Genomic DNA, 15,425 nt, shown 5'->3' with positions numbered 1-15,425 from the left:
TAATTTGATTCCATGATAGACGTGGAGGCCAGCCCACATCAAACTATGTTCTGTTCTGAAATCAAAACCACAAATAGATATCTGACAAGTGCATGCACACCCCTTTCTGCTCGATATGACTCATTTTTAAATGTTATTAGTCCAATCAATCACATACTGTATCTGTAAATTAACAGGCTCAGACAAACCACACGAAACCTGTATGTACGTCCGATACAGCCATTAGTATCAAATCTTGATTGGCTAATGCACTCAGTGTCTCTGTTACTAACCCAATGGAAAGTGTCCAATATAAATGGACTGGTCAATGCTAGGCAAGCTTATTTAACTAAATGTGTTGGAGTAGAGGAAACGAAACTGATGAAAACCTAATTTAAACATTTGCGTGGGAAAATACAACTTGCTGTTCAGAAATATCATAGTTGAGATGGTGACATAAAACAGAATATTTAAGCTATGAACCTCTCATACACATAGACAAATGATTGAGGAGACCCGGCAGTGTTAATTCATGTCAAAGAAGTTACAGACGTTTGTTAACGAGGGGGTTTTCATTATTATTTCCTTCATGGTAAAGATAAACACTTTTAATTAGCACGTCATATGCTGTTGATGAAAACAAGGCAAGAAAAATAACATAGCATGTAATTAACAATGTTTCTTATTGACTCGCTTGAGTTGCATGAAGTGAAGCCGATCAGTGAAAGAACAATAGTAAACATAAACCTACATATGAATGAAATGACGCAAATGCATAAGTGAACTTGACTTAAGTTACGCGCTAGTCAGAAAGTGTAATGTGAGACAAGTTTAAATTAATATGTAAAATGTCAATATTTGGTTAGTTGGTTTTTTACTAAATACTACTCTTGTCGACTGAAATTGGATGCCTTTTTCATCAGAGTAAAATTGGCTAAAATGAATGAATATGGCATGGCAAAATAAAAAGGATATTTTCGTCAAAAGACAAAAACTGTGACTAAAACAAAAAATGATGTGAAAATGAAAACTGTTTGATCCCCAACCCATCTTACGCCTTTTCCAGTCCCTCAAAAGCCAAAGACAACTTTACGATGCTGACTGGGATGGCAGCCAATATAAGGCCTGCTTCAACTGCCCAAAACCTATAACAATGGACAGCAACCCCTCCTCACGGCAGCCCACTCAACCCACTCGCCAGCGTTTGGCTTGCCCGCAGGCATTCTGGGAATGCCAAAATGGTGCAGAAGTCTGGGAGACTTTGTGGTGGCGGCACATACCGCGACAGTGGCATGGCGGGGTTCATGAAGGCCACGAGGCGCTCGCACCACTCCAGGATTCATGTGCGTCCAGTCGCTTCAGACAACACACACTAATCCTCGACGTGATGACAATCGACACTGTGATGAATCTTGTCGTGACTGCCAAGGTTGAGAGAAAGAGAGCGACCGCAAGAGGAAAAGGACAAGGGGTTCTGAAAGCCGTATTTTTTTTTCATGCAACAACTCATTTTAACTGCCATCCTAAACTGTCTCGCACAGATGAAACGCTGTAAAGCCAGGCTCTATGACAGACTTGAAAAAGCCATCCTGCTGAACATATTGGCCTCAAAGTAAGTAGAGGATGGACAAAATCAAATGCAGAAATAGTTGGAGGCTAAAGAAATATTGAATTGCCTGCAAAACTGGATTGATTTCAAAGCAACCCTGAGAGTTGCCCCAACAAATTGAGTTCATTCCTCTCTTAATCAGCGAGCTATTCGTGAGGTGAACTTTGATTTACATTGAAAACACTGAACAGGTTCACTGGTTATTAGTTGCAAATGCTGATCCTGTAGATATTGTTTGGCCTTTAGTTCGAAAATAAATGGAACAGATGGAAAAAACATCAAGAAAGACAAGAGAAGAGTAAGAAAGGAGAGAACGAAAATATGTCTGTTTATGACAGTTGTACAAGACTGTAACGGTGCAATTTGAATAATAAACTGGTTGCAGATGGGTAGAGTGTTGACAAAACATTTTTGGTGAAACTTGGCTAACATGGTCCCTCTGCGGTCCCTCTGATTGTAGACGCTTTTTTTATTTTTTATTTTACAGATAATTTATAATAATACCATAATACTATTATTATACAATATTAAATTATTATTATAATTTATATAAAATGTAATACATGGCAGCTCACTGTCTTTGAAATCAGAACAATCAAACTGCCACCACTGTCTAAAAATGGAAGAAGACAGAAGATGTCTTCACCAAGCTTTCCAGGGTCTTGTCCTCTATTTTCTCAAGCATTCCATCCTGATTTTCCACAGAGACGTTTTGCGGGCTGTTTTAGCATTGATCAAAGGTCCACAGCTTTGATCTTTCGTCCTAGTGCTGCCAAAAGATCACTCCGGTCTCTCTGGCGAGTGAACTGACAGGACAGTAGACCAACAATGATAATTACAGGCTCCTCTTTATGTTTCTTTCTGTGTCTTTCAAGCACAAAAAACCCCACTCTGCTCTACAGCCTGAATTCCTGGCCTGTAGCACAGGGAGAGAGAAAAGAAGGAAAAACTAAAGTGCTTTTACTCTTTAGACAATGAAGAGTATAGATTAAGCAGAATATAGTGTTTCTGTGTGATAATAGGCTGGTGTCTCTATTCAGCTTGGCTCTCATGTACATTAATATTAAATGGTATTTTAAAATGATTTTTTGTTTTTAAAATGTATTTGCAGTGCTGAAAATAAAGAAGTTTGGGAAGATCATGTAGGAACCCATATCTTCCCCCTGACTTTTAAAGACATCAAGGGTTCTTCAAGGAATCCTATCATACAGGGAAAATTGATGTACTTGAAATATATTTTGAAGTTCTTTGCACAAAATAGGGTATTTGAGTTCTGAGGGACCTTCAAGGGGATTCATACATGTTCTCCTAAAGGTTCCTTGTGTGTCAGTTAATTGTCCTTTTATTTTTACATTGTATATCCAATAAAGAAATCTCATATAAAGAACCATTTGTGGCTGTTTAAGACTGTAGAGTTGCCCAGGGGTGCGTTTCCCAAAACTGTAGTTGCTAGCTAAGTTAGCAACTTTGTCGGTTGCAGTGCAATTTCCCATTGCCAACCATATAACAGGTTAGCAACTGAGAATTAATAAAGAATTAATATTCTTTGTGCAATAAGTATCCGGCTAAAAAACATTTTAGATCCCTTGGTCTTCTATTTTGTGTGATTTTACTTCTGAATAGAGCTTTTCTACTGTCTTCCAAGCTTTGCAGCCCAAGTGTGACCATATCATGAAGTTTTGTTGGATCATTACTGTATGTCAAAAGAAGTAGCATTGAGAATTTCTGTTCTCATTAAACCTGCAAATAAGCTGAGAATCAATGAGGCTAATAAACCACAGCATTTCTGTAATATAATATATATGCACATACTTCAGCATACCCCATTAGTTTCAATCGCCTTCTTCAACCACGTATAGCTACACAAAATGTCAACCAACATTTCACACAGTGAATAAAATCCTTTTACTTTTCTTTTACTTTTTGCCTAACAGGCGAGATGGGCATAGAAGTCTCCGGAGCTTTTTAGCGACTGCCAGCAACAGGTGAAAGCAGACCCCTGTTTTCACTTAAACAGATGAAGCTTCCATTAGCGCGGCTAGAATTCCGCCTTTTTGGACAGCATCTTTGGACTTGTTGCCACGGCTAACCACTCAGCAGGTGATGCTGATCATTAGTAGGCAGAACATGCAGTTGTGGTCGGTGGCACACGGAAGGAGCAAGATTCTCACCGATACATGGAGCAGACTGTGGTTGCGAAGGACAAAACATAGACAATAACATCACAACTGAACAGTAGAGTTCAAAAGGTTGAAATATATTAAATGTTCTATTTAACGACAAGCAGTGAAAAGAAAACATGTTAATGTGACAGTAAGAACACATGGGTATAAAACAGCTTTTCAGAGCGTTACAGGAAGTTTGTTATGCTAAAAGTTGATATGAGTACTTAATCTATTTGCATTTGCAATCTTTTTTTATCTGTCTGTGATGTTGTATGTTCTTCTATTTTGCATTATTGGTCTTTACAGTGCATGCTAGCAGGGTAATATGTGTGAATCTTGATGATACACCATTCCAATTACGAGAAATGAATTAGCGATTTTTACATTTTCACAATTAGTCACAATTTTTTCTCATCTTAAATGACTTTCATACTGATACTGTAGCTGCCAAGTTCGTATGTCAAGATGCAACAGTTTGTTATGGATGTTTTGTTGTTGCTGTTGTTGTTGTTTTGTTTTTGTTTGTCACCAACTGTGATGTCCAGTCCAGTCTCGTGAAAAGAAAAAAAAAAAAATGCCCATGGTGGCAGTTTTTCAAAACAATATTGCATTTTACGTGTATCACTGCAGTTCCCAAGTGAAATGGCATGTTTAGTTTTCACTGTAACAAACGAACGTGACACAGTTCACTGGTTCCTACGGTTAAAAACGCTAGATGTTATACAGATTCATCTACTGGGCATGCACACATAAATAATGCATAAGTCTTGTCACAATGTACAACAATAATTACTGTTTTTGCATTATTGTAAGTGGTTGGTGTAGTTGTTAATAAAACACTAATAGGTGTTAAAACTAACTAAATCTATTAGGTAGAAGATTACATTTATTGTTAGCTTCTGGTTTTAATGGTATCCCCTCTAGCCACTACCGGTTCCTACAGACATATCGCGGCAATGAAATTTCAAGTGAGTGACGCTAAAAGTTTAATTCTCTATTGACTGCGAAATGAAGAAAACAGATCCCCTACACTAAACCCTTCCAACAGTGCGAGCAAAAAGTGTGAGATTCTAACTACACCGAAACAACCATGACATTTCAACGTTTTCTACACTACACTCTGAGGTCATGTGTTCAGTGTTCACATATTTTAACATACACACTGCTGTTTATATTTTTTTTCATGTCTTATGCTCACCAATGCTGAACTTATATGCAAAACAGTATTGACAACCACTACCGTTTTCTATATTTTAGTATATTTAAAATGTGATTTATTGCTGAATTTTCACCAGCCATTAGTTTTGTTGCATGATCCTTCAGAATCAATTTAATATGCAGATGTTATGCTTCAAAAACATTTCTCATTATTGTGCTGCTTAATATTTTTGTAGAAACCATGATACATACAATGTGGTCAAAGTTGTTTTGAGAGTTTCTTTGTCTTAAGATGAGAAGAGTATTTTATTATGTACAGAATTCTGTATAATCATAATTTGTGTCAAAAGGAATAAGAGTGTTGCCATTTTACTGCCGCTAGTGTTCATTTCAGCTGGAAACTGCAGTGAATTTTATGTACAGTATGTTTTTACACAATAAGACTAGGTTGGTAATGTCAGTCAGAAATCTGTCATAATAGTATAACAGATAGACACAGTAAATGCCTATTTAACTCAACAATAACATTAATACGTAACCTGTATATACATCATATTAACACTCTTGCTTTAAACTGTACTGGGTCTTAAGCTGAGCCAGAGTAATAAGTTAATGTACTGTGCGACAGTACTCAGGGACAAAAAAAAGACAAACTTAATAACATTTAATAAGTCCCAATCAAATGCAGATGGCATAGCATTGCTCATGATGAACAGTCCAGCTATGTGGCCAGCATAGGAAGGAAATGAGTAGATGGGTGTCTCCGTCTAGCTTTGTGGCCTCTGCGGGGTTTCCCTCGGCCGTTCAGCGACACGAACATCTGCCTCCCCCTGTGCTTCCAGCGCAGGGAGGCGTAGGTGTTATAGCCGTTCTCTTCAATGCGCTCTTTGAACTTGCAGCTGGGACTGTATCTGACCTGCAACGAGTCAAATTAAGAGAGCAGCTTGAGTCATTACTCGAAGTGTGTTGTTGACGACATCAAAACCTATACAGTAGTTTAGTACATGCAGTGTTCATTTTTTTACATACAATACTTGTCTTTTGAAAGAAATATTCTTTCATTTTAAGTTAGTATTTCATTGTCAAACATTCATTTAAATTCAGTTTTCGTATAGATAACTAAAACGGCATCAGAAGTAATAAAATTTAGTTGACATGACAGCATTATGCTTACAAAATTCTACATTCAACTGCAAAAAGCTGACTCAAATGATCAGATCCACTCTAATTGACTTGACTAAGTAGCTGTATTTTTCTGAAATGTGTAGTAGCAAGTAAACAAGACATCCTTTTTAAGTTGTCATTATGACAAAAAAAAATGGTGTGTATGTATTTCTCTGGCCAAAATATACTTGAAATATATGCTAAATATATGTTGTAAACAGTGCAACTAAATGGAAATTTATCAAATATATCAAAGTGAAAACATAGTTTATCTACAGCTTCAAAGACAAAAATATTGACAAATGTACCTCAAATGGCAAGAAAACACATTCCCAACCTTAAATGCATTTTTCTTTTATCAAAAATATAACAGTGTTTAGAATGATATGTATTTTTTTTTTTATGACTTAAGTTTATTCAAATATATTTTAAAATCTAAGGGTAAGCTGCAAAGTTAATTTCCAAAAGACAAACGTCTGGCTTGACAAGATGACAGAAATGTACTTTTATAAACAGCAGATTTTGAGCTTTGAGCCCCCAATAATTAGATTAGATCTAAGCTGTTTCGTTTTTCCAGTGGCCATTTTCTTAAATAATTACATATGGATCATACACATAAGTCCAAATATGTGGTTTTCCTTTTATTGTTTAGCATATTAAACCATACAATCTTACCAAGCACACTGAACCATGTGGTAAAAACAGCATCAGAAATCTGGGAGTGAGTTATGTTCCAAACATCCTATTGTGTACCCATTACGCATTTGTATTTATCTCAACTAGCCTGTCATTGTAAATCAACCGTCACCGTCTCGCATGGGCTAAAAAAGCTGTCTGACGAATCCAAGAGAGCTCTGCCACTCTGCCACAGCTGGATAAAGCTATTAACTTGAAAGGGAACAAAAAGGATGATGACAATAACACTTAAAGAGTCCTGGTCAAGGCAGCTTTAGCCTACAGTCCGATAAGATCACTGTGGAATGAGTGAATGCGACTAATAATCATTCAAAAGGGTAAGAAAAGAAGGGTGCTCAGGCCAAGGTTTGCCATGTTTACTCTGGGGATCGGAGGACAGATATAGCCATCTGTAAGCCATCTTATCATGGCTGGGTGACAGATTGCCAGGGTGAGATTTCTCAGAGAGCAGTTAAAGTGCAACATGCAATGGGGCGTCTTCATTAAACAAGTCACAAACAACTGTCTGCTGGCACGCACTAATTTCACAATAAAATGAAGTGTCCAAAGATTTGGGATGTTCCGGTAAAAAAACAAATGTTAGTTCCAGGATATTTATTGGATGATAAATATCTTTAATTTGCAAAATGTTAATGCTATAAGATGTACCTACCGATCCGAAGAGCGTTCCCTTTTTGGACATAGCTAAGTACAGGCCGGTGCTGACAGATTTGATGGCGACAACTCCCACACTGACAGATCGGATTTCCATCAGACCTGAGGAGGGGAAAAGAGGAACAGAAGTCTGGTTTAGAAAGGGCGAGTTTCTTTATCAAAAGCCACTCTATCATTGCTGATTAGAAAACCAGGCACCCATATGCTCAAGGGATGTTTTTTTTTCTCCCAGGACAAGAAAAAACAGGACACACTACAATAGGCCAGTTTCAATGATGCTCTTTGTGAATCCACCAAGAACAACCTAGATTTCCAGACACGGTTTTCCTTGGAACTTATGTGGCACTTATGAACGAAAGTGTAGAAAACAACATTATTGCATTAATATTATGGACAAAGTTGGGAATAAAAGTTTCTAATGAAGAACACACATGTGCTGCGCCTTGTTTACAACCAGAGGAATGCACATGCATGCATCGCTGTAATCCCATGTACAATTACAAGCATTGAACACTGACAAGGAAGCCAATAAATTGTTGTATTTTTTTTATTATTATTTTTTCATTTCGCTCAAAAAGTGTTCTCATTTCATAAAATTACAGTTGAACCACTAATGTCACATGGACTATTTTAACAATGTCCTTACTACTCTTTTGGGCCTTATATGTGGAAGATCTGTTACTGTCTATGCAGGGTCAGAAAGCTCTCAAATTTCATAAAAAAATTACTTAATTGGTATTATCAAGTTGAACGAAGGTCTTATGGGTTTGGAACAACATAAAGGTGATTAATGACAGAATAAAAAAAAATTCAATCTATCGAGAAAACAGTTATTTTAGAAGTGTGGAATTTCGTACACATTCACACACTCATACGATGTAATTCATGAGATTTGTATAAATAAATAACCTAACCACAAAACTGACCCTTCAGTTGAGCATACAGTATGTCAATGAATTTGCGCATATTTTACGAATTGGTGAGAAATTTAAATGGTCACAAATATTTGTGAAACTGTGTTGCTTAAAGGTTTCCTGCAGGAATTTTTTTTTTTTTTTACTTTTTTATTTTTTTCATTTCACTCCTCTGCCTTGCATGTTTCACCCTTAAGTCAGTTTACATTGAGAAAATGTGTTACTTATCATATATATATACATTTAATGTAATGTAGTGTTTGTTTTTATGGTGCAGTATTTATGAAAAGTAACGTTTCCCAACACTTAATTATGTCAGAAGAGTTCCATGTTCCGGAATATACCAAGAACGAATCAATGAACTCAATACTCAGAAGTCAAAAAATGCATTTCTCCTATTCGACTCTACTGAATCTAAAGCTTTTCTTTCTAATGACCTGGTAGTTCGGTTTCTGATTGATTATGTTTGGATGTCTATCATGCTAGGTTCTTCTATTGTTTTGTTTTTTTTTTGCTCTAAAATGGAGGCTGGACCCTTGTCATGACAATAGAGCAGATTGTTTTGGAGATGACCTGAGATTGTCCTGTGAAAAAAAAAAAAAACATTGATTGCTTTCTGAGAGCATTCCTCTCCATTACATCACATATTTCATATTGTCTGATGTTATCTGTTGAGAGCATCCATGAGTGTTTAAGCAAGGGGAAATTAAAAGGGGAAAAAAAGACAAAACGCTGCATGCAAACCATTTGGAGTCAGCTGGGTGCCTCTCTATAATTCTGCAAGGGGAAACGGTGCAGACAAATCAGCTGTTGGCTTTGGACAAGGACTGTAAACACTGTAACACAGTGAGGTGCTGAATGCGATGTTGACTTAGTGCCAGTTGGGAAATGAACACCAAAAAAACACGGGAAGGCAGATCTGTTGAACACATGTGTTGCAGGTGTCAGACCGAAGAACTTGGGTTTGGGATTCTGGTTAACGCTTTTCAGCTGTGACTGAGTAAACCCTCGCTGTCAGGTTTGAGCAGGTGTAGCTATTTCTCAACAGCCATTCCTTCCAGTTTAAACTCATAGACTAATTATCGTCTGCAACTTTGTGACACTTCCTGGGATGAATGTACTTGTTGAATTACACGTTTTATTATGATAAAAAATACTGTGTTCTATCAAAAAGACTTGGAAAACAGAATATAAAATGTAGCGATAGAATAATACCCCTAGCTGTAAGCTATTTCTTAAGGGTTTGGAAATTAAATCACTGTGACTGATAAAACAGAATATACTGCAGCGATTTAATGTTACTATATAACAAACTTATATCATTCACTATTGTTCATATGTATTTTGTTGGTAACCCTAAAAGCAAAAAGCAATTTTGTCATTTTATTTATTTAAATGCTTTTTATAATATATGTATTATTACTTTGGCTTTTTAAAATGTATTTAGATTTACATTACATTTATGCATTTGGCAGATGCATGTATCCAAATTAACTAACAATGAATTCAATAAAGCATCTGTCAAATGTAAATGTATTGCAACCTAGAAAATGCAGTAAAAGTAACAGAAAAGACTAAAATAATATATTAAAATATAAAAAATGAATAGGGAAATAAGGAAACAATACCAGGGAAACAGCTGACAGTGACATGAAATATTTTTCTTGTAAAAGGACATATGTAAATTAAGTAATGTCTTTCTTCATTAACTTAAGTGAATAATGTAGCTCTTCATCATGAAGATGCGCTGATGGATCACTCGGTTACACAGCTGTGACCTCATTCAATGATGTCTGTCCTTTGAAGGCCAATATGTTATTTACTTGCCATGTTTACAGCATGATAGCTTTGGTGACAGACACGTGCAAATATCTCATAAGACATCCAGCCAGTCTCTCAGATGATTGGAGCTCACATTGAGTTTATGAGCAATGGTCCAGTCAAACGAAAAGCACCAGTGTCTGAAGTAAGTTCTTCTAATTTTCAGTATTAGCTGCTCAAAGGTGTGAGTCAAGTCCAATTCAGCTTTGAAAGCCAGGAAGACTCCCTGAATAAAGAACTGGTTTTAATGCTTTATTTAATGGGCTAAAACCTTATCTTTCTAAAAAAGAAAAAGAAAAAAAATCCCATTCTACCATCATTTGTCATCTAATTTTCATATAAATGATACATTCTTTACCATTATTTGAACTCGGTTAGTGAGAAAATCCGAAGGGTAGTTGGTGCGGATTTATCTAGGTGAAATTATTCAAGTTCTTGACGCATGACCACACACCTATAAAGGCCAGTTGGACCTTTATTAATCTTTATTCCCTTTTGAAAATGTCCTCTATTGTGTCTTAAGCTCATGGTCTCTGGAGTGCTCGAGGAATTAAAATTTTCATTAAAAAAACTTCCAACACAACCTAAAACTTTGAAGTGTGACCATTTTAGCCCAAATCTCAGCAGAATGGCTCAAATTAGATGGTTCTTTGTATTGATTCAACACATACAGCTACATGGACCTACAGTACAGTGGAGTAATGTGAATGGATAAACCATTTAGAATACACGCCATTATGCTTCTAGTTGGTAGTAGTTTTTAAATATTAACCCTCCTGTTGTGTTCCAGTCATTGTAACAATGAGAAGATTTTCTTTTCCCCAAAAGGCTAGTTTATGTTATCACATTGGACTAAAACGTTGCTCACACAAGGCATGTGAAAACCTGTGTCGGGGGTTAACTTTAACCAAATTAAGTTATGGATTTTTGACTGATTTTTCAACACAGAGCAAGAGTTAATGAATGAATTATTAGTAAGTAACCAATGAGTTTAGTAGGAGAATATAATATCTGAGAAACTGCATTGAGTTTGTTTTCATCACATCTTTGGCAAACTCTCTTGACCTTTGACATGTTTTGGCCAGAGCTGGCAATAAGCTGCTTGAACCATTACAAGCAAAATCCTCATTTCTACAGACTTAGTCAAGTGTAGACTACCCATTCTTCCCACCTCACATGTAACTTCTGAAAGCCCTTTGCACGGTCTTTTTTACTCTTTCACTTTTGCCTTAATCTCCCATCCTTTACTTTCTGGAAGTGAGCCCATCTTCAGATCATTCAGCCCTTTTTGACGCTGAAAGCAAATCATTTAAGAAAAAAAAGCAGGAAGGAGCTCTCAAAGCGATTCCTTTGTCAGAATTATCGTTGGGTGAGAGGAGCAGGAGGAGGAGTTGGTGGAGAATGCAGGTTGTAGATGCTGGTAATAAAGAAAGCCAGGGCGGAGGTCAGGAGGTTCCTAAAATTATGTTTCCTTCAACTGGCCCTTTGCTCCCAATAGGCCTTTGTTACCTACCTGAGATTTGGAAGCTGACAAGGTCTCATTAATGACCCGGCTTTTGTCACACAGAGCAAAGTTCCACCCACATCAATTAAAAGAGAAGGAGGGGGTCGACAGGGTGAAAGATGGAGCTAAGTTTCTCCGGCAAACCCCCTCCCTTACGTGCTTTTAAAGAGGGTCTTTAATTTCCCAGGTTGCCCCCTCCAGCAGCCCTCTCTGGCCTGTCGCCCTTTCGGGTGAAAGCCTGGGAATCTCTTGTGTCCAACTGGGTGCTTGTAGTTGATTGACGTACCTTTTCAATTTTTTCACAGTTTGCTTTCTTCCTTTAGAGGGTCCTGATGTTGTTTTTTCTCCTTTTCTTTCCTAACCCTTTTCAGATCACAACCTTTTCATGCTGGGTCCTTATTGCTGTGCCTAATGGCCGTGACCAGCACCTTTGATCAGATCAGCCTCCTTCTAGGTGCTCTTGAGCCGAATGAACTCAAGGCCTATGTGTGTGGGATGCACGTTCAGACCGTGAGCCCACCCCAGTCACCGCTGCTTTAAACAGCTTGAGTTTCAAGTGTGCAGGAAACCTCTCTGCCCAACTTTTGGACCATATTATACACAAAATCGTATTTTCACCAAATGCTGGTGCCCAGGGGAAAAAGGTTATCATCTGATGGTCAGTCTTGGGGAAGTTATTTTTAAACAAAATGCATTAAAATACTGCGTTACTCCACAGAAAAGTAACTAATTGTGTTACTTAATTACTATTTGTGAAGTGTTATGTTACTTTTAGTAAAGTAATGCATTACTTTACTAGTTACTTGAAAAAGTATTCTGATTACGTAACTGTAATTAAAAATAAAATAAAACTCAACAAATGGTGGCAGATGTGTAGAATTATCTATAAATGAATATACTGTATATGCTACCGGTCAAAAGTTTGGTGTAATTTTTCAAAACAATTTTACGTCCGTTATGCGATACTATATTTATATATATTTATACAGTAAAATATTGTAAAATATTATTATGATTTCAAATAGCTGTTCTCTATCTCAATATATATTTTAAAATATAGTTTATTCTTGTGATGGAAAATCGCAATTTTCATCAGTTTTACATGATCCTTCAGAAATCATCTAATATGCTGATTTGGTGCTCAAAAATGAATTTGCATTTTTTATTATAAAAAATAAAACAGTTGTGATGCTTAATATTATATTGGAAACAATTATACATTTTGTTTTTTAAACAACAATTTAATAATTGTTTAATATTTTGTTCTCTATATGATTTGGGGCCCTCTTTGGATGTAAGTCTAAGGATGTTTTAGGGTTTTATTTTGGGCTCAGGCAATTTCATAATGGATTTAATCCGAAAATGAATGTTTATGGCATTTTACAACTCCTGGCATGACTGAGATGCAGCTACACATTGACAATAGGAGTGGTCAAATGACTTCACTTGTATGCATGAATGGCTTGTGCTGGTTCATTAAATTTATGAGCTAATTAACAGCTGAATGATCCTGAAAATATTTCAGAGAGCAGCTGAGGAGCTCCAGCATGAGTTTCTGGACTTGCATCATAACTATATGAAGTCTCCAAAGGCTACAAGCTATGATACACATCTTCTCTACACACATAAACTTCTTTTAAATTCTAAAACGTTCCACCAACACACTGCACTACATATAATGGTTCTTTCCTAGTATACTAACATAGCTTGTCTGCGCTCCAATATTTAGTGCAACTTTCCACCTTGGCTTCGTATTACTGTACAGTATATTATTCAAATATGTAAGTCTGTCTAGGCATGTCAACCTACCTGTATAGTAATGGTTCTCATGTCTTATTTACATGCCATGACACCCTACACAGTCATAAATGTAATTTATGGTTGTTATTGATGTAATAAATATGTACAGCTGAGCTGTTTATTATACCAGTTTCCAATGCTCTGTCTAAGCTGATTGTGTAGAAAAAACCTAGATATTTGAGCACTAAACTGAGTCCATCTGCATGTCAATTCATTTTAAGTATTAAACTAAATGTTACACAGTGCTGATTAATTCACAAGCACTTTTAAGTTCAACCAAACTGTTTATTTATAGAGACACATACAGTTGAACTTAGCTATATTTAATATACATGGTGGCAGCTAAAATATATGACTTGGACATTTTAGTCACACTTAAAAATGTCTGAATGTCCTGTTATTAGTTACAGAATATCAAAGTAGTTTGAAATGTCTTGTCTGGACTGTATAAAATAAAAATAAAATAATGTTTTGGGGTGAAGAAATGCAAGCAGCACATAAAATATAATGATAAATACAGCGTTTTATTTTTTAGAAGCAGAACAATGGTTTGTTCAGATGTACTCGCTTGCATTTGGGTCCGTCTGGACTTTGAAAGTAGTAAAAAGGAAGGGATAAAAGAAACGAGAGTCCAAAGAAAGGACGTGGCTGAGGCGATTCTTTGCCTGGCCTGATTTCTCTCTTCGTTCCCACATTCTTGCCATCTCCAGGGGGTGGGGTGGTGTGTGTTAAACTACGCTGGCTTTGATAACATCAGTCTTTCTCATCCTATTAGTCTGCTATCCATTGCACCAGAGGCCTGCGTGTGAGGTAAACATGCTCTTTTTCACAATTAAATTGGTCGTTAAATAGATTCTTTAGCAATAATAAACCTGAACAAGATGCGCTGCGGCCTTGGTACAGTTGCTACATGAAAGCAGAAAACCATCAACAATGTTTTTTTCCAAGATATTTCCCCCCAAAAAATGATTAGACCTCCTTAAGTTTTAAATTCAAAAAGTTAACAATTAACCAAAAAGTAACCGATATTAAAATGTATACTTTGTAGTCTAAATAAATTTGAAATAAAACACTGAAACCAATCATGGATCAAAAGTGAATTTTGGGATCTCATCTAATTAATTTAGATATTTGCTAAAGGTTAAATTTAACAGTGCTATTAAATTGCGAATTACTGGTGTTTTTAAAAATTTATAATATTAGTGATACAGATAAACTAAAAGTTTTAAATATTGGTATATAATAGATTACACACACACACACTACTACTACTTTATTGAGTTATAATATGGATTGTAATATTTACATATTTCAGGCTGTATGAACAAAAGCAAATAGGAACTGCTATAGTTCATATAAAAGGTGATGAAATTTGCACCAAGTTTTAAAAATAAAATCAAATAAAAAGATTTTTGACCGTGTCACACATGTTGAAGTTAAATAACTCTGCCAAGCATTTACTGTCCGGTCTCATAAATGTCCATTGGCTGTAATGTGAAACATCTGTTTCAGACTTGCTCTTTACTTCTCACCATGTGTTTCATAGGGCTCCAGTATAATAAAGAGCATGTCATTTTCACTCAAGCTGGACTGAATGAAAGAATAAAAAAAACAATATTCTATTTTATGCACCAGAGTTGTCAGGGTTGGAAAATGACATTTATCCTTAATACTGAAACTGATCTGCAGAATTTTACGCCAAATGCCCTTAGCAGAACACTTAGCCATGAAGTTGATACTTAAAGCAATAAATATATACACTTATACCAATACAGTTGTACCAACACAAAGGATATAAAATACAGATTAAATGCATTTGGAAGCTATTTTAATTTTATATTTTCATTTTAAAATCTGTGTAATTGGAGGAACTAGGGATGCCAATATTACTAATTCTGATTATATTACTAAAGCCGATAATTTTTCATGATATGGCTGATATATGATAAGTTGCCTAAATT

General features: G+C 36.1%; 1 protein-coding gene across 1 annotated transcript in view; it reads right to left on the bottom strand.

The window, feature by feature from the left end:
* Positions 1–3,826: 3,826 nt before the first annotated feature.
* The window catches only part of LOC127988581 (fibroblast growth factor 22-like), a 28,690-nt gene continuing 17,091 nt past the window's right edge, over positions 3,827–15,425 (bottom strand). The window contains exons 2-3 of the mRNA XM_052591360.1: positions 7,424–7,527; positions 3,827–5,827 (exon numbers count right to left, since the gene is read on the bottom strand). Coding sequence (XP_052447320.1) covers positions 5,633–5,827; positions 7,424–7,527 — 299 coding nt within the window. The 3' untranslated portion in view covers positions 3,827–5,632. The remainder of the gene's footprint in view (positions 5,828–7,423; positions 7,528–15,425) is intronic.

This window comes from Carassius gibelio, chromosome B22 (assembly GCF_023724105.1).
Source record: "Carassius gibelio isolate Cgi1373 ecotype wild population from Czech Republic chromosome B22, carGib1.2-hapl.c, whole genome shotgun sequence".
NCBI lineage: Eukaryota > Metazoa > Chordata > Actinopteri > Cypriniformes > Cyprinidae > Carassius > Carassius gibelio.
The sequence above is the reverse complement of the archived record's forward strand: the minus strand, read 5'-3'. Positions and strand labels throughout refer to the sequence as shown.